This window comes from Myxocyprinus asiaticus, chromosome 26 (assembly GCF_019703515.2).
Source record: "Myxocyprinus asiaticus isolate MX2 ecotype Aquarium Trade chromosome 26, UBuf_Myxa_2, whole genome shotgun sequence".
Classification (NCBI taxonomy): Eukaryota; Metazoa; Chordata; class Actinopteri; order Cypriniformes; family Catostomidae; genus Myxocyprinus; species Myxocyprinus asiaticus.
Window position 1 is genome coordinate 45,450,451 of NC_059369.1, and position 18,659 is coordinate 45,469,109.

General features: G+C 38.5%; 1 protein-coding gene across 1 annotated transcript in view; it reads left to right on the forward strand.

The window, feature by feature from the left end:
* Window positions 1–15,309, forward strand: part of LOC127417070 (hepatocyte growth factor-like) — a 54,480-nt gene extending 39,171 nt beyond the window's left edge. Inside the window, exons 12-18 of the mRNA XM_051656786.1 lie at window positions 825–857; window positions 1,070–1,175; window positions 3,942–4,016; window positions 4,277–4,426; window positions 7,864–7,970; window positions 10,685–10,827; window positions 11,957–15,309. Coding sequence (XP_051512746.1) covers window positions 825–857; window positions 1,070–1,175; window positions 3,942–4,016; window positions 4,277–4,426; window positions 7,864–7,970; window positions 10,685–10,827; window positions 11,957–12,139 — 797 coding nt within the window. The 3' untranslated portion in view covers window positions 12,140–15,309. The remainder of the gene's footprint in view (window positions 1–824; window positions 858–1,069; window positions 1,176–3,941; window positions 4,017–4,276; window positions 4,427–7,863; window positions 7,971–10,684; window positions 10,828–11,956) is intronic.
* Window positions 15,310–18,659: the final 3,350 nt, after the last annotated feature.

Sequence of the window (18,659 nt, forward strand, 5' to 3'; positions counted from 1 at the left end):
ACAACAGTGGCATTATGTAAACATACTGGTATTTAAAGAGTTAAAATCCTGAAAGTGAATGAATATTTGGTAGTTATGATCAGGACTGATGTTGGTTAAAAACAATTTTGGAAAATAAAATTAATATATAATATTATTATGGTGTGGACATTTTTGTCCTCGAGTAACTTTTTTTTATTAACGCACAAGGGTTAAACTTCCACTTGAGCATCTTCCTCATTGGTTACTTTCCATAACGTTCTCTTATACTCTTGTGGTACTTTCTACCTCATTAACAATCGCATCATTTCTGACCAAGAAAACATCTGGATTAAAAGCAGTACTGAGACAACAGAGATGCTGTAAATAGACACTATGCATTATATCGCTGCATCACATGTGCTTTACTGTTGATGTGTGCTCTCATCACGGACACCGCAGACTTGTGTTCAGCATGTAGGTCATGTGTTATGAATGTACATACGGCACATCAATCACTCACACACTTTCCACAGAGGCTTCAGTTTAATTAAAGAGTGTAAAGTCCAGGTGGCTCGGACTGTCAGCACTCCCTCTGTCTCTGTCTCACACACACACACACACACACACACACACACACACACACACACACACAGTCATACATTATGCTTCAGTGTTGTGCAGTCTAACTGGACCCACATGCTAGACCAAGACTAGTCCTCGTGTCAGTGCTAAAGACCCCACACACGCTTTCACTCAAATTATACTCTAAACAACCATCACACCATGACAACTTTATCCATTTTTCATGCCTGTTCATTGCTTATTGTATAACAACAATCTGTTCTTTTTCCCATCCTTTTCAGGTGAGCCTTCACAAAACAATCTGCCACAAAAAGGTAATCACGTCTTTCAAACGTTGTGATGGACTATGTGTGTGTGTGTGTGTGTGTGTGTGTGTGTGTGTGTGTGTGTGTGTGTGTGTGTGTTTCTAACAGACATTCGTGCTTTGTTTCAAATGATGGTAGAATAATTATTTTGTAAACACATAACTGTGTAAGTGTCTGTCTTCTGTAAGTTTAACTTTATATTCTACTTTTTTTCTTTACAGCTGAGGTGACAAAGACCTCGTGTTTTGTTCATAAGCAGGTGAGAATCGTTGGTGGGGGTCCTGTACCGATTGAAGAAGGCAGCTGGATGGTCAGCATACAGAAGGGGTGAGTATTTTGCAAACTCTATCAAACTTGTCAAACTTTGTAACAACTTTTAATAATAACATAAACATTAGCACATTGTATGATGCTGATAAGTTAAAGGGATAGTTCACCCAAAAATGAAAATTCTCTCATCATTTACTCACCCTCATGCCATCCCAGATGTGTATGACTTTCTTTCTTCTGCAGAACATAAATGAAGATTTTTAGAAGAATATTTCAGCTCTATAGGTCCTTCCAATACAAGTAAACTTTGAAGCTTCAAAAAGCACATAAAGGCAGCATAAAAGTAATCCATAAGACTCCAGTGGTTTAATCCATGTCTTCAGAAGTGATATGATAGGTGTGGGTGAGAAACAGATCGATAATTAAATCCTTTTTTGCTAGAAATATCTTCTCCTTGCCCAGCAGGGGATGATATGCATGAAGAATGTGAATCACCAAAAACACAAGGAGCAGAATGTGGAAGTGAAAGTTTACAGTGGAGACTGACTGAAGATCGCTTCTGAAGACATTGATTTAACCACCATCTTATGGATTACTTTTATGCTGACTAATGTGATTTTTGGAGCTTTGAAATTTTGGCACCCGTTCACTTGCATTGTATGGACCAAAAGAGCTGAGAAATTATTCTACAAATCTCAATTTGTTTTCAGCAGATGAAAGAAAGTCATACACATCTAGGATGGCATGAGGGTGAGTAAATGATGAGAGAATTTTCATTTTTGGGTGAACTATTCCTTTAATGAACAGTATATTCAAACAGTAATACATGTAATTAAACATCAGAGCCTTTTAATGACAGTGGTTAGCAGTGGTGCTCACGTGGGAGATTTGGGTCCAATTCCAGCCCATGTCATTGACACCGGTCCTCAGTGACGGTTCTAGGTTGTATGGCACCCTGGGTGACCCCCTCTTCAGCACCCACCATCAACAAAAAATTTAAGGGTGAAGGGGGGGTGGTGTGCCGCCCCCGGCTGATCCTACTCGACCTTCCCAAAGCGGGATTCAAACCGTTGATCAAGCACACTAACAAAGAGGCTATAAAGCGATGGCATCTAGCCCCGGTCACTAGTGCGTTTGTTTAGGCCAGGACAGTGAGGTTTTACACACTACACAGTTACCACGTACCAGCTGGCTACCATTACACCATCACTATCTTGTTCCACTTCATTTCCTAGATTCATATAATTTCATATATGGGTGTTTTTGTCAACTTTGGCCACTTTTAACACTCTGGACTTCTAGAAAGTCTTGTTAAAAAATGTCAAACTCTCACTAGTTGATTTAATTTGTCTACTAACAGTGTCCAACAGTGTGTGTTCATGCATCACAGGAGATTTATGTCATTCAAGTCATGAAAATTCCCACCATAGTGTCATTTCCAGCACATCTCAAATTCTGTATTGAGTTTAATAGAATTCTGTGCTGGAAATGATGCTGATGGAAATTCATTTTTTTTATTTCATTTTTTCATTAAATCACCAACTCCTTTGTCTTGCTAAGGCTAGTTTCATAGATAACATTTTATGTATTCTAAATACACATGATTAAATCATATTTTCACACTTTGTGCATAATTTGGCAAAATTACAGCTTAATTGGAAATGATGACCAATAAAAATATTCAGCTCAAGAGTGATATTTCTCTTGGTTTTTCTCTGTTTTATCTCATATTTAATCTCAAGCATGCTCTTCACTGACACTTTTGACCACTTGGTTAACAAGTACACTAACTTTTGAACAAACTTTATTATGGGCAAAATTGTTTGATGTGCTGGAAATGATGCTGCAACTGTGCGACAGTCATAATTTTAAAGACCATTTAAAGAAGTTATTTCCACACAATATATACTGAAATGGTTCATGTTTACTTCTCTCTTTTTTTAAATCATCAGTTTTAAATATAATTTGTGTTTAATGGATTTTCATAGTTTAATATTGTAAGTCTGGGTCTGAAGGCTAAAAAAGAAAAATCTGTACATTAAAGACATTTGAAAAGTATCGAAAATATTTAAAGTCCTGTTACAAAGTATCCATATATATATATATAATAATAATAAAAGAATCTGTTAGTTTTACTAAAAAATCCACGCCTGGGACATGAAAGTGCTTGATGTTCAAAAAACACCCACATATTCATATATGAATGCACACGTAATGTTCAGTCAACTAGTCATAATCAGAAGCCCAACGTGAAGCTCCGTTGTTTTTTCCTGCTTATTTCAATTATACAGTTTAGCCATCATTAACATTATCAGAATGTTGTGATTGACCAACTAGAATCAAGTAATTCTACGAAATAATTAAAGTTACTATAATGTCAATATGTTTCAAAGTTGCAGCACATTTTTATTCTTTTTTTTTTTCCTTTTCTCCCAATTTTGGAATGCCCATTTCCCACTACTTAGTAGGTACTCGTGTAACCAATACTTCATGATAATCCTTTTTTTTGTTTGAAACACATTGATTTCTTTACATTTACGCCTCTCATCCAGACCAGCGTTTTCCTCCACCCAAAATGGAGCGTTTCGAAAACGCCCTCCACTGCCACATACGTTGGAAAACGATGCGGTTAGGAAATTAGAAAGTTTCTTTTTGTGTTTTCTTAATAAAGCCATCACTAGCAGATTCCCATGCAATCCCCTTCTATATAGCATACGGTTGTCCATGAAGTTAGCGTGCAGACAGATCGTGCTGTCGTGTTTTATAACATGAGAGAGTGGTGTTGGAGATGCCTCACTGTCTCATGTCTCTCTGTCTCTTCAGGAGCACTCACTGGTGCGGGGGATCTCTGGTCAGGGAGGAGTGGGTGCTGACAGACAGACAGTGCTTCTCGTCATGGTAATTATCTCCAGCTTTGCTACACAGTCACCAGCATACCCTGGCCATGACTTCTGGATTCTTAGGGTCACTGGGTCAATGATCAGGGGGCTTCAGTGATTTGTCTTATGCATGTAACCCAACAAATCAAAGCTGCGGATGTTTTTGGAGCACGCAACTCTTGGCAGCCCTAAGACATCCATATATGTACACTTTTCCATTAAATAAAAGTTAATACTTGGAATCCTAAAAACAGGGCAATTATGTGCTTTTCTTCTCAGCGTGCCTGACCTATCAGAGTACAGAGTTTGGCTCGGTACAGCCCATTTGAACGAATCGGGTGAGAATGACATCAACAGGCAGGAGAGACGAATCTCAAATGTCATCTGTGGCCCTGAAGGCTCTAGTCTTGCCCTGCTGCGACTAACTAAGTAAGATCTGTCAATTAATCAATACTTCTATCAATAATGTGTTCTTGTGATCAATAAAGCAATACAGGAAATAGGAATGCACTGGAAATATTCATATTTTTGGCCAAAAGAGAAAACATTGATAAAAAAATGAACAGAAAGTATTACTTTTACATCCAATAACAGCATCTTTGACATGGAAACAAAGTAGTGAGCTTGTGAAAAGTGAATTCTACTGTAATTGTACTGTACATGATAATGGATGTCATTGAAAAGAGGTCAAGTCAGTGCCAGTCCTAACCCATCGCTCCAATTTACAAGCCCCACGCTCTTTGGCCGTGTTCACAATGGCATACTTTCCATTGTTTTTTGCCAATCACAGATATAACAGAAACAGTAAGAGTAGTATTGTAGTAAGTCATTTAGTACACGGTCTATGTTCCGTTGGGGTGCCACAACACCTTATCGGAATGAACAGGGTGCATTTTGTTCAACACAGATTAGACAAAGGCTAGATCGGTGACCCCGAAGCGATGCTGCGCTAGGTGCTCGCCGATGTTGCCTAATGGGTTGACCGGCCCTGGGTCGAGTTTACACCTGATCTGACACCAGAACAAACTCGCTGATGTCTGTGTTGTAACCCATTTTATGAAACAAACATTCATGGTTTACATTCATATTATACAGTTTAGATTTAGAATTGTATTTATGTTCTTAATTAATTTGTATCAGTAATTTTGCAACTGTTGTTGTAGATTGTGATATTTATGGTAATTTAAGGACGTGCTTGTATGATATTTTTGGACACAATTGTGCAGATAATTTGCTTTACTTAAATCATTCAAATAGCTTAAGTTGGTGCTTTTAGCTTATACTTTATAAAAAAATTACCCCAGAAAACATGTTCGTGGATCACTGATTGTCTCAACTTTTTTCCCACTCATGAGTTTGCATCAGTGTGAGTTAGATTTTTTTTTTAAATGAATTCACACTGGGTTGGTAGCGTGGTTTAATACTTTGGGATGTGAATTAATTTTCAATAATTCAACGATCAGAGTCAGCTTATACCGTAGTTACCACTTGTAGTATGTGGAAAACACGGAATCTAATCGTAAAAATGCATTAATAGTGATAAAACGCAGAATGACATTGAATATGACATATTTGGATGAAAATTAATGTTTGAATGTACAATTAATCAAATTAAAGACCTTGGGCTCTGAAGTACATGGTTCAATACCAGCCAAACACGCAAGATGACACGTGAGACAAGCATCATAGAAGCAACACAAAAATAGTTGCATCAGAAAATTTGTTTTTCATTTCACATTTTGTTTTTGGACACTATCTGTGAGGTTTAGGTGTTGGTGTAAGGATGTCTGTTTTGTGTCTACATCTCATATGATTTTAGATAACTATTGGTTAGATTTAGGTTAAAGTTTTTGGTTAGTGAGACACATTTTACTCATTACAAACTTTGTCTGATTACGACACCATTTCACTTGCTTTTGGTGCCCCCCGCTGGACATTTCACTGGGAAACTGCAGCCAAACGTGTAATAAGGCACGTAATTTCATGCATTATTAAACATGCATTGAACAATATTTGCAAATCTAATATATATAAACGTAGAAATTTGACAACTGGATGATGATCGTCTCTATCACTGTTACGCAAAATCACTACTGTGCGGCAATAAATTTGCACTCATTCTCACGTTACACATATGCGGTACACATTCTGTTGGAGAAATGGAGGAGGAAGGCAGAGTGGTTTCACGCGAGACTGAGACAATTGAAGAAACGGGGTTGTGTCAGGCACTGACAAATTACTTTTACTATGTTTGTCAAGGTCCAAATAAAATAGAAAATAATATAAGAAGCAGTTTTCATTTATAAAGTGTTTAATTTACTGACTGAATTATTCACAAATAGGCATTCAAATATAGTTATTTAATATGTTTTTTTTTTTAATAACTATACTGTATCTTGATATATATCGTTATCTTGATATAAAATTATTCATATTGTGAAAGAAGATTTTGGTCATATCGCCCACCCCTACTACACAGTTGTACAATGTTATTGTTTTATAAGTTTGTTGGAATATACACCGATCAGCCACAACATTTAAACAAACTGCCTAATATCGTGTAGGTCCCCCTCATGCCGCCAAAACAGCTCTGACCCATCGAGGCATGGACTCCACAAGACCTCTGAAGGTGTCCTGTGGTATCTGGCACCAAGACGTTAGCAGCTGATCCTTTAAGTCCTGTAAGTTGCGAGGTGGGACCTCCATGGATTGGACTTGTTGGTCCAGCACATCCCATAGATGCTCAATCGGATTGAGATCTGGGGAATTTTGAGGCCAAGTCAACACCTTGAACTCTTTGTCATGTTCCTCAAACCATTCCTGAACAATTTTTGCAGTGTGGCAGGGCACATTATCCTGCTGAAAGAGGCCACTGCCATCAGGGAATACCGTTGCCATGAAGGGGTGTATGTGGTCTGCAACAATCTTTAGGTAGGTGCTACGTATCAAAGTAACATCCACATGAATGCCAGGACCCAAGGTTTCCCAGCAGAACGTTGCCCAGAGCATCACACTGCCTCTGCCGGCCTGCCTTCTTCCCATAGTGCATCCTGCTACCATCTCTTCCCCAGGTAAATGACGCACACACACCCAGACGTCCGCATGATCTAAAAGGAAACGGGATTCATCAGACCAGGCCATCTTCTTCCATTGCTCCATGGTCCAGTTCTGATGCTCACGTGCCCATTGTAGGCTCTTTTGATGGTGGACAGGAGTCAGCATGGGCACTCTGACCGGTCTGCGGCTATGCAGCCCCGTACGCAGCAATGTGTCCTGACACCTTTCAGTCATGGCCAGCATTACGTTTTTCAGCAGTTTGTGCTACAGTAGCTCTTCTGTGGGATCAGACCAGATGGGCTAGCCTTTGCTCCCCACATGCATCAGTGAGCCTTGGGTGCCCATGACCCTGTCGCCGGTTCACCAGCTGTCCTACACCCCACAAGACCTGCTGTTTTGGAGATGCTCTGACCCAGTCGTCTAGCCATCACAATTTGGCCCTTGTCAAAGTCGCTCAGATCCTTACGCATGCCCATTTTTCCTGCTTCTAACACATGAAATTCAAGAACTGACTGTTCACTTGCTGCCTAATATATCCCATTCCTTGACAGGTGCCATTGTAACGAGATAATAAATGTTATTCACTTCATCTGTAAGTGGTTTTAATATTGTGGCTGATCAGTGTATATGTCATTATACCATGGTCTATTCAAATACTTGATTCTGATATAAAATGAGGAGTTTCAGTTTTAACTTTCAGCCAACAATTTTCATTTTGGTGCATCACTAATAATAACATCTCTTTCAGTTCTTACCATTTTCTGTTTCTTTGCAGTTTATGAAACAACCTCTCTCACTCTTTCACACAGACCGGCACTCCCGAGAGAGCATGTGAGGATTATTCAGCTGCCCGTGGCTGACTGCAGCATTCAGGAGGACACCATATGCTCTGTGTACGGCTGGGGTGAGACCAAAGGTACTGTAGGTTTCAGTTCAAAGCTAGCCATCAGAGACTCGCCACCACCTGACAGATTTACAGACACACAACATTGCTGTCATACGTCCTGCATAACATTACACCCTCACAATGTCCTTGCTTGGTACAGATAAGCCAGCCTTTTGCACATCGCTTCTCGCACTGCGGCATGAGTTTCAGAAGTTGTCCACAATTGATTACCTGTGCTGAAATGCTGTTGATTAACTGTATATTGTGTAGTTTGATAGTAACATTAAATAAAATCAAAGCAAAACGGATACTCTGTACTGTATCTAAGATACAGCAACACGATCACACGTCGGCATGATGTTTCCGATAGTTTCGGTACCCTAGGATTGGCGACTGTATACTGACGCGCTGACATGCTCTTATCAGACATGTTTGCAGTGGTTTCAATGTGTTCACCTTTCCACCTAGCACGATTGGCAGCGCGTTGCATCAGCTGCGTGGGAGACTAGGGTTCAAAGACAGTCAGTAACCACGTTTGAATAATCAATGATGAGCATGATTTGGAGGTTTCACTTTTCCCTCTAACATTACTTTTTTACTCCACTAATGGTTAAGGTAAGGTTTGGGTTTGGGTTGGGGGATAGAATCTATAAATATATGATTTTCTCTTCATTGTATAATGTCCTGTAAAGCTGAAAACAACTTGCTTCATTACTAGCTTTTGGCGACCTCTCCTGGACATAAATGGAGCTCACACGTGCCCATATGCCCTAAAACACTTACCGCTTTGGCCACTGGGGGCAGTGTTTTGAAATTTCGGTCAACATATACAGATTTTGATGAAAGAAAAGTCGATCTACTCTTTCCGATTTCACTGTGAGATCAGGCTGGATTCAGGGCCAGATTTTTATTTTACTACTAGGAGTTCTCCAAAGAGTTCCTAGCTAAGAGTTGTCGCTTAAAAGCTATTCACAAAACTGCTAAGAGCAAGTTTTACTAAGGAAATCTTAATTTAAGAGTAAGGCGGAGTTGACTTTGTTGCTATGGATGACATCACCTTTTATTAGTGTGCTCTTTTAAATCACCCAAAGTGATTGGTAGATCAGCAAATTCCTCATAGCAGAAAATATATATCAAATATAATATATGATGGATGGATGGATGGATGGATGAATGGTAAAGAGACAGACAGACAGACGGATGGATGGATGGATGAATAGAAAAGAGACAGACAGACAGACAGATGGACGGATGGATGGATGAATGGAAAAGAGACAGACAGACAGACGGACGGATGGATGGATGAATGGAAAAGAGACAGACAGACTGATAGACAGATGGATGGATGGATGGATGGAAAAGAGACAGACGGACAGACAGATGGACGGATGGATGGATGAATGGAAAAGAGACAGACAGACAGATAGACAGATGGATGGATGGATGGATGGAAAAGAGACAGACAGACAGACAGATGGATGGATGGATGGATGGAAAAGAGACAGACAGACAGACAGATGGATGGATGGATGGATGGATGGATGAATGGACAATGAATGGACTGACCACAGCAGCCATGCTTTGGATTATTTGTGAGCCACTCTTAGGGATTTAGAAGTCCTCAGGACAGCTTTTAATCTACCGTGGGTTTAGGAGCTACTTTTAGTCCTAAAACTAGGAGTGACACAGCCCTAATTTTTAAGAGTGGCTCCTAAATTTCCACGTTAGGAGCTACTTTTAGCCTTAAGATTTTTTGTGAATACGAGCCCAGATTTTTAGCTTCGTTGTCCGGCAATTGTGGTAAACACCTATTAAAGCTTTGCAAATGTATTGCAGTTTGGAACATAACACAGTGTAATGGCTCAGATGAATTTGACTTTGAATTCCAGCCAACACACCAAGGCCCTGATTTTCTAAAATTTGCATGTAAAAAAAAAAACAAGTGCAAACTTAATAGCATGTAAAAAAAAAAAACACGTCAGAGCTGATCTACTAACATAAACTACTGAGAACTGCATCTTTCAGATACACAAAATACCATGTCTTGGCAATTTTTGTGGGTTTGCCTCAGTTAATATGAAATTTAAGGTGTACCTCCAACAAATAATAATCTGCATTAATGTAAGATTAAATAATAATAATAATAATAGTCTCTGATCAGCGCTGAAATATGTACCATGATAAAGATATTTGCGGTTAAAAAATTCAGATTTTGTTTTAATATACATCAGCATTGTGATCGCTTAACGTATACATGATATTTAATTTCGTCCTCGTTCTGCAATCGTTCTGAACCTTTTCAAGATTGGCATAGTGTCACACACGGGTATTTTGATCAACTGCTACTGTAAATAGCAGAGATACTGTAAATGATGATGTCATATCGTATAAATAAATATAGGGCAGTTATAAATGAAATTTATAATAAATGCCATATCCATCATTGTATCGAATAAAAAATAAAATGCTAATTAATCTGAGCCGTAAGTGTGCGGTATGGTAATCAAACATTTGGTACTACTTTTGTTGGATGTGTCCAACATATTTATTGTACACATGTGGTTATTAGCCTTGTTTTTATTAGTTAATCAACTGTAATATGGCCACAACGTGCAAACGCAATTTGAGAGATTTCACAAGCAAATTAGCACCTGTTATTTGGGATTTTAATCAATTAAAGCTCAAGAGTGGAAACAACATCACCTGCATATCTTCTCTAATAGTGTCTTCTGTGATTCACTCAGGCACCGGGCACGAGAAAACACTGAAGATGGTTCACTTGCCCATAATAGGCAACGGACGATGCCAACAGCTTCACAAAGGAGCTATTCCAATCACCAGTTCCAAACTGTGTGCTGGAGGAAGAAGGGATGAAGGAGTGTGTGATGTGAGTTTATTCAGAAAGTGTTCCCTTTACAATAAACTTTAAGATAATTTATCTCAATTACAGATACATTTTATTCATGGTTTGTTGAACAAATTCCACCGTAGTTTATATTAAAGATTTGGTTCACCCAAATGGAACATTCGTTCATAATTTACTCACCCTCATGTTGTTCCAAACTCATATGGCTTTCTTTCCTGGAACACAAAAAGAGATGTTAGGCAGAATGACTCAGTCTCAGTCACCATTCACTTTCATTATATGGAAAAAAAGATGCAGTGAAAGTGAATGGTGACTTAGATTGTCAGTCCATAAAAAGATTGGCAATATAAAATTAAGCAATATGATGATTTTAATGCACTTATTATTTGGCCGCAACATCAACAACATTGCAAACTGTCAAAAACACCCAAAAATGCAGGTGAAGATTAAATAAATATGACAGAAATATATTGCTGTTGTACAAAAAAATGGAATCCTCATAATAATAATAATAATAATAATATATTACACAATAATCATTCAGTATTATAATAATATTTAATCAGGTTCCAAAAAAACAATAGGCCCATGAGAGTTGCTATTTTTTATACCCTGTTAATTCATAACAAATGTTTTGGTAAAAATACTGTATATGTCGGTAAATATTGCTTTTATGACTGTATTGTTGTATTCGTGCATACAATTGAAAATGATTAAATATAATTCTTCCTTGTGTTCATTTAGTAAAAAAAAAAAAAAAATGGTGTGGAAAATATGACCACTATTTGTTACCTGATTTTTATTTTATTTTATATTTTTCATGCATTAAACATTTTTAATGTACTTGGTGACATGTCTGTTCGGTTGAAATGCTGGTTCCTCTGATTAAAAAAAAATAAATCACATATGTCAGAGCAAATGCATATTCATCAAGATGCACATATAGAATATCGTCAATATGCTGAAGCATACTCAGATATAATTTTTAAAGCCATATCGCCCAGCCGTAATGGGTTTAGAACATCATGAGGGTGAGTAAATGGTGATGTTTTGGGGTGAACTATCCCTTTAAACTCTCTGAACTATCAGGCATGCTTCTCAATACTGTGATGTAATTATGATGTGTTTTTTTATTGTTTCATACCCACAGAAAGACTATGGAGGCCCGCTAGTATGCCAAGAGAGTAACAGTAAAGTCATTGTGGGCGTGAGCATAAATGGCAGAGGATGTGGCCGACACAACCGACCTGCCATTTTTGAGAACGTGGCCTTCTATACTGGATGGATCCACAAAGTATTCAAACATTACCCCAACTCGGAACTAAACTACTGATGCTGAACTTTTTAAGATCACATGAGCAGGATGGAAAATCATCAAAATGCAAGAATTCCCATGAAAGCCAATATAGCTTGGATTTCAAATAAGTTTCTCTCTGAACAGCTCGTGTTGGAAAAAAAAAAAAAATATTCAAAACTTTCTCAGCTTGGCTGTGAAACATGTATTCAGAGCTCTGGCTGAAACTGTTGCTCTGAATTCAAGCAATCTCTACATCTAATAATGCCAGAACCGCAGAGCGAGGCACTGAGAGACAGATTCTCTGAAGGCTAAATTTGCAACTAGCCATACGGAAAGATAAAGACTACTGGAGTGAAGTATGGACATGCAGTCAGAATCTGTTTCAAGAATCAATAGCAATTCCTGGCCACCTTGAAGAGAAATCTTGAGCGTGCATTCATTTGTACATACGACCCATGCATTGCCTACAGTATTAAAGAAACAAGTTGGACTTCAGTTTGGATGTTGAAATCAGAGACTTGAGAACCTAGTTTGAGTCTGGATTCAGACCAGGACTTTATATGTGGTTACCAGCTCTGTGATCTCCTTGAATCCCAACAGGAATCTGCCCTTTCCATCCTTCAAAACGATTCAAAATTGACTAATGTACCTGCAACATATTTCAGACACTCCTTATACAGATAAAGGACTGTAATGTTTATAAGTTCACATTGATGTATAACTCTCATTAACAGTGTTATCCATAAAGCCATAAGCATATTGTGTCCAGACTAAATGTAGAGTATCTTAATGCTTTTACACTCCTGATAATACTTGAAAACATACATGGAAGAAATCACTGTCCCTTATTTACACTTCCTCCGTTACACAATTTTATGCAGTCATAGGTGTTCCATCAGTTTCCATTGTGGATATTTTCTTCACAGTCCTGCAGCTTGTAATGACATGCAGTTAAAATCATATTTGTTATAACATATCAGCATCTGAGGCTCCAAAAATACCCCATGTTTGCTTTAGAGCGGAATTCAGAGGAGGGTTTGGAAATGTGTGTTGTAAATACTGTGGTCATGGGAGTGCGCAAATCACTCCCAGTTCAGTTGTAGGTCTCATAGACCTTTATAAGATGTTAGGGCACAGTGGCCTCCTCCATTCCAGTGTTGTTTTGTCTCATTGGGTGGTTTTATATATTTGTAAATATATTTGTATTAAATGCACATTTTGGCAGTAAATGAGTGGATAAAACCCACCAAATGGTAACACTTTACAGTGCATTCGGTGCCATAAAATCACAATGAGCAATATGTGTTTTAAGCATTTATTGACCTTGATTACTGTAATACAATAGTTCAAGTTAGTTCGTAATGCACTGATAGGGGTTTTCAAACGTTGTGATGCCAAGGAACCCCAAATATAATGATCCCCTTGCGAGGGACCTTCTTCCAGCTTTATATGTTCACATATTTTTTTTCTCCCCTTTTTCTCCCCAATTTGGAATGCCCAATTCCCACTACTTAGCAGGTCCTCGTGGTGGCACAGTTACCTCAATCCAGGTGGCGGAGGACAAGTCTCAGTTCCCTTCGCTTCTGAGGCCGTCAATCCGCGCATCTTATCATGTGACTCATTGTGCATGACACCGCGGAGACTCGCAGCATGTGGAGGCTTATGCTACTCTCTGCGATCCACGCACAACTCATCACGCATTCCACTGAGAGCGAGAACCACTAATCGCGACCACGAGGAGGTTACCCCATGTGACTCTACCCTCCCTAGCAACCAGGCCAATTTGGTTGCTTAGGAGACCTGGCTGGAGTCACTCAGCACACCCTGGATTCAAACTCGTGACTCCAGGGGTGATAGTGAGCATCAATACTCGGCCCCACTATAAAGACCCATTTAAACTGTGTGAGAAAATTAGTAAGTGTGATATCATAAAGACAACATGATGTTTACAAAAGTAAACAATTGGCTTTTATAGTATCATTGTACTAAAACCAAAATATTTCAGACTGAATAACGTCTTAAATTTTGTTCTGTTAATTGCACAAATTTATCGTATTGCTTCAGAAGACTTGGAATATACTCCAGTACATGAGCCGTATACTTTTACTGTGGTTTTATTTTAATTTTAAAATATTTTTTTTTGGGTCCTATTTCAAGCTTGACAGACCAGAGTCACTATTCACATGCATTATGACAAATACACCTTTTAAAAATTAACCACTTAAAAAAGACAGAAATAAAGGGGGCTCATGGCGAAAATCCTCGAAATGAAATTTTCTTTTTTTTATTTGTAGCATCTGATATAATATTTTTAATATTCTGGTCCTAGTGATGCATTTCACCTCTTGTTAATGTTAATGGAATATTCCGGGTTCAATAGCAACAGCATTTGTGGCATAATGTTGATTACCACAAAAATCAATTTCAACTCGTCCCTCCTTTTCTTTAATAAAAGCACAAATGTGTGTTCCAGTGAGACACTTACAATGGAAGTCAATGGGTCAATCTGTAAACATTAAAATGCTGTTTCAAAAGTATAGCAACAAGACATAAACAATATGTGTGTTAACATGATTTTACTGTCATAAAATCACTTACTAACCACATCTGTGGAAAGTTATAGACAATTTTACAACTTATTGCCATGAAGAATTAATATCAACAAACCCCTTAAACTGTAAAATGACTGTAAAAATGATGATTTAAAGAACTGTACAGCTCAAATAAAACATGAGTTTGAACATAATAATTAATGTAAGTGCTTTTATAAAATTATAATCTTCACATTTCTGACATTAAACCCTCTAAAAATTGCTGCCATTGACTTCCATTGTAAGTGTCTCACTGGAACACACATTTGTGCTTTTTTTAAAGAAAAGGAGGGACGAGTCGAAATTATTTTTTCTGGTAATTAACATTATGCAACAATTTGGACCGTGATTGTTGGTGCCAGCTGGGCTGGTTTGAGTATTTCTGTAACTGCTGATCTCCTGGGACCTCCTGGGAACAGTCTCCAGAATTTAATCCGAATGGTGCCAAAAACAAAAAAACATCCAGTGAGGGGCAGTTCTGTGGATGAATACACTTGTTGATGAGAAAGATCAACAGAGAATGGCCAGACTGGTTTGAACTCAGATTTTAGACAGGTGCTTTTAATGTTGTGGCTGATCAGTGTGTGTGTGTATATATATATATATATATATATATATATATATATATATATATATATATATATATTAACTGTTAAAAGTTAACATACCAACATAGTTACATACCAACTGATGACATGAGATTGACCTGAATGTGTGTGTTGAATTGTGCAGTATTTGTGTGTGTATGTGTGTGTGTGTGTGTGTGTGTGTGTGCGTGCGTGTGTGTGCAATTCTGCAAATCTCAAATGCATTCCGCAACAGTGCCAACTAAAAGTGTGCACCTCTGCAGGACAGAGAAAAAACCGAGCAAACATGTACGCATTCATGTAAACATCTGAGAAAAATGCTTTTGGGAAATGTACAGGTTAATTTCCATGTTTTCCAGATTAGAGCACTTGTAAGATAGATCCGAGTGATCTGCTCTCTTGTGTGGTCTTGGATCGCATCTCATTCTCTCAGGCTGGCCTGCCTCCAAAAACAATCAGTTTGGGAAATTACCTCCAAAAATAATGTCGGCTTAAACAAATAGCTCTCTGAGTGATGGATTGTAAGTGTTTGTATTCCAACCACTCCCAATGCTAATTATGTTGGTTAAAATGAAGGATGAGTTTAATTTTAAGAGTCCTAAGGCACAGGACCTTATGTAAGGATGTTGCTGAACATGTTGAGATTAGTGTTACTAAAGCTCAACGAGGCGAAAGAGCCCGTCAGTGTGTACCTCACTTTGCTCTGCGTTTATCCTAAAATCGATTCAGTATTTTGTTCTGTTTTTATCTAGTTTTATACATTTTTGGACATTAAAACGACTTGTTCTGAACATTTTAGAGGATGTTAAGACACATGTAGTGTCTAAAAAGTCCCGCAGTCCATCAGAGTTCATACATATTTCACTGTAGTCAGTCGGTTTCGCTATAAATACTTTAAATCATTTGTTGAAATGCCACTCTCTGAAGTTTCATGTGTGAGAAATAGTGCAGGTGTCTCATTTATGAATGTACAGTGAGCTGCTATACAGATGGTGTAAAGTTGTAAAGTGTTGTCTCTGTACAGTGTTTAATGTTTCACTTATTCATGTACAGTGTGGTAACATTCATACTCAATGATGCATTATTCACCGCTTATTCTGATAAAAGTATTTATCAATTTTGCCTGTGTTTGTGTTTATTAAAATACGTGCCTTTGCTTCAGCATATTCTATGAATATCTCTCAAACAGAAAGAATAAAGATGAAGAACATTAGAGTGGCATTAGAGACTCCAAATGTGCAGCAGATGCCCTTTTGCCAATTCCTAAAGTGAATTCAAAGATTGGCCTCTTGAAAAAAACTTTGGAGTACAGCACACAGACTATGATTGAAGTCCGTTTACCCTTCAGTTCTTCAGGCAAAACCCTCATCCCATAGTGTCAACAGCCCAGATCATAAACCCTTAAAACTCAGCAGCACTGGGTTTGAGCAAAAGCAGAATGTTCTGTTGGGTTTGGATTGGAAGAGGGCATCATCTCGCACAGAAATAATAGCTCAAATACATTATCATACACAGAAAAGTTTTTTTGATGAGTCTCAGTCCTGTTGTCCATAGACAATCATAATACTGCCCTCTTTTGGTGGGTCATCTTCAGTGACTCACCAGGGCACCAAATATGATCAGAAATAATCCACCAAAAGATGTTTAGATTATTAGTGGTACTTGTTAAAACAAGACTATCACTATTGCTCATAATTTTGGCCAAAACCTAACCCTAACCCTAACTTTGACATGTAACATTTGCCAGAGTTTAATCCCCCTACTAGGCCTACTTTTCAAGCTATTTGACAAGTGGCAAAATGAATAAATATCTAAAGATGGACCCGTATCTCTTTTGACTTGGGGCAATAAGAAACCACATAGTCATGCCCTAGCAACTTCCCAGATCGCCATAGAAATGCACTAAAAATAGGGTTGCCAACAGAATTGTTTTTAAGCAGCAAAACAGTCTGCCAGCAAAACATCCCATATCGAAGCATTCAAAATGCTCAAGTGTCCCATGTTCGCATGGTGAAAAGTTAGCAGGCCTATCTAAAGAAAAAAACTCAGAACATCTTAGCAAACGCTTATGGTTGTGATCACGAGATGGCAATGTGGAGATTCTACTCTGAGCTATTCACGACCTCTGACCTCGTAAGTTATCCATTTTTATGGCAACACCAACAAAGTCTCATGTCCAACTGTGTCAACCAAGTTCTGTACGAGAGTTGGGTCACGCTTGAATGCGAGTAACAATAGTACGTTTCCGTATGATTTAGCCACTTGGTTAACTTTTAGTATTATTACGAATTAGTAGGAATTTGAGGTGAGACTGCGCTGGCAATACTCACAACGCCAAGCAAAATGTTTATCACTACATGAATTGATTTACCTCTTTATGTCCTAGCAAAATGTTTAATATGGTGGTCCAGGGGCCTGGGTAGCTCAGCGAGTATTGACGCTGACTACCACACCTGGAGTCGCGAGTTCGAATCCAAGGCATGCTGATTGACTCAAGCCAGGTCTCCTAAACAACCAAATTGGCCCGGTTGCTAGGGAGGGTAGAGTCACATGGGGTAACCTCCTCGTGGTTGCTATAATGTGGTTCTCGCTCTCGGTGGGGCACGTGGTGAGTTGTGCGTGGATGCCGCGGAGAATAGCGTGAAGCCTCCACACATGCTACGTCTCCGCGGTAACGCGTTTAACAAGTCACATGATAAGATGCACGGACTGACGGTCTCAGACGCGGAGGCAACTGAGATTCGTCCTCTGCCACCCAGATTTAGGCAAGTCACTACGCCACCACGAGGACCTAGAGCACATTGGGAATTGGGCATTCCAAATTGGGGAGAAAATAAAAAAAATTTAAATAAAAATATGGTGGCCCAGGGGTGCACAAATAACACACACACACACACACACACACACACACAAAAAAATAATCAGAAAATAAATAATTATAAAAATGTTGTATTTGTTTTTCCTGAAGTGCTAATGACAATGCATACCTCTATGATCTCTCATGCATTTAGACTGCAACTTAAAATACACCTTTAAAGCAATATTTATTTTCAGTTTATTTAGTTGTGGCTTAATTGCAGTGTGCTGTGTTGACTTATTTCAGTTGATGTAGTTTTTTGTTGTTGTTGTTGTTGTTGTTTTGCTCCATGCATCAATGGCAAAATAAAATGGCAAATCAACAGGGCCGTTTCTGAGCGAAACTCTACTTGGACCCTTTGAGCGTATGCATCACATCTAGCTACAACTCTCTCCTTACAGTTACATTCTCCTTTCCCTCTCGGGCCACAAGGGGGCCCCCTATAACTGTCTAATTGAGCCATAACAGCTGCCGGAGTCTTACTCACAGCTTATTTATTTAGTTTATTTAAAAATAAAAAA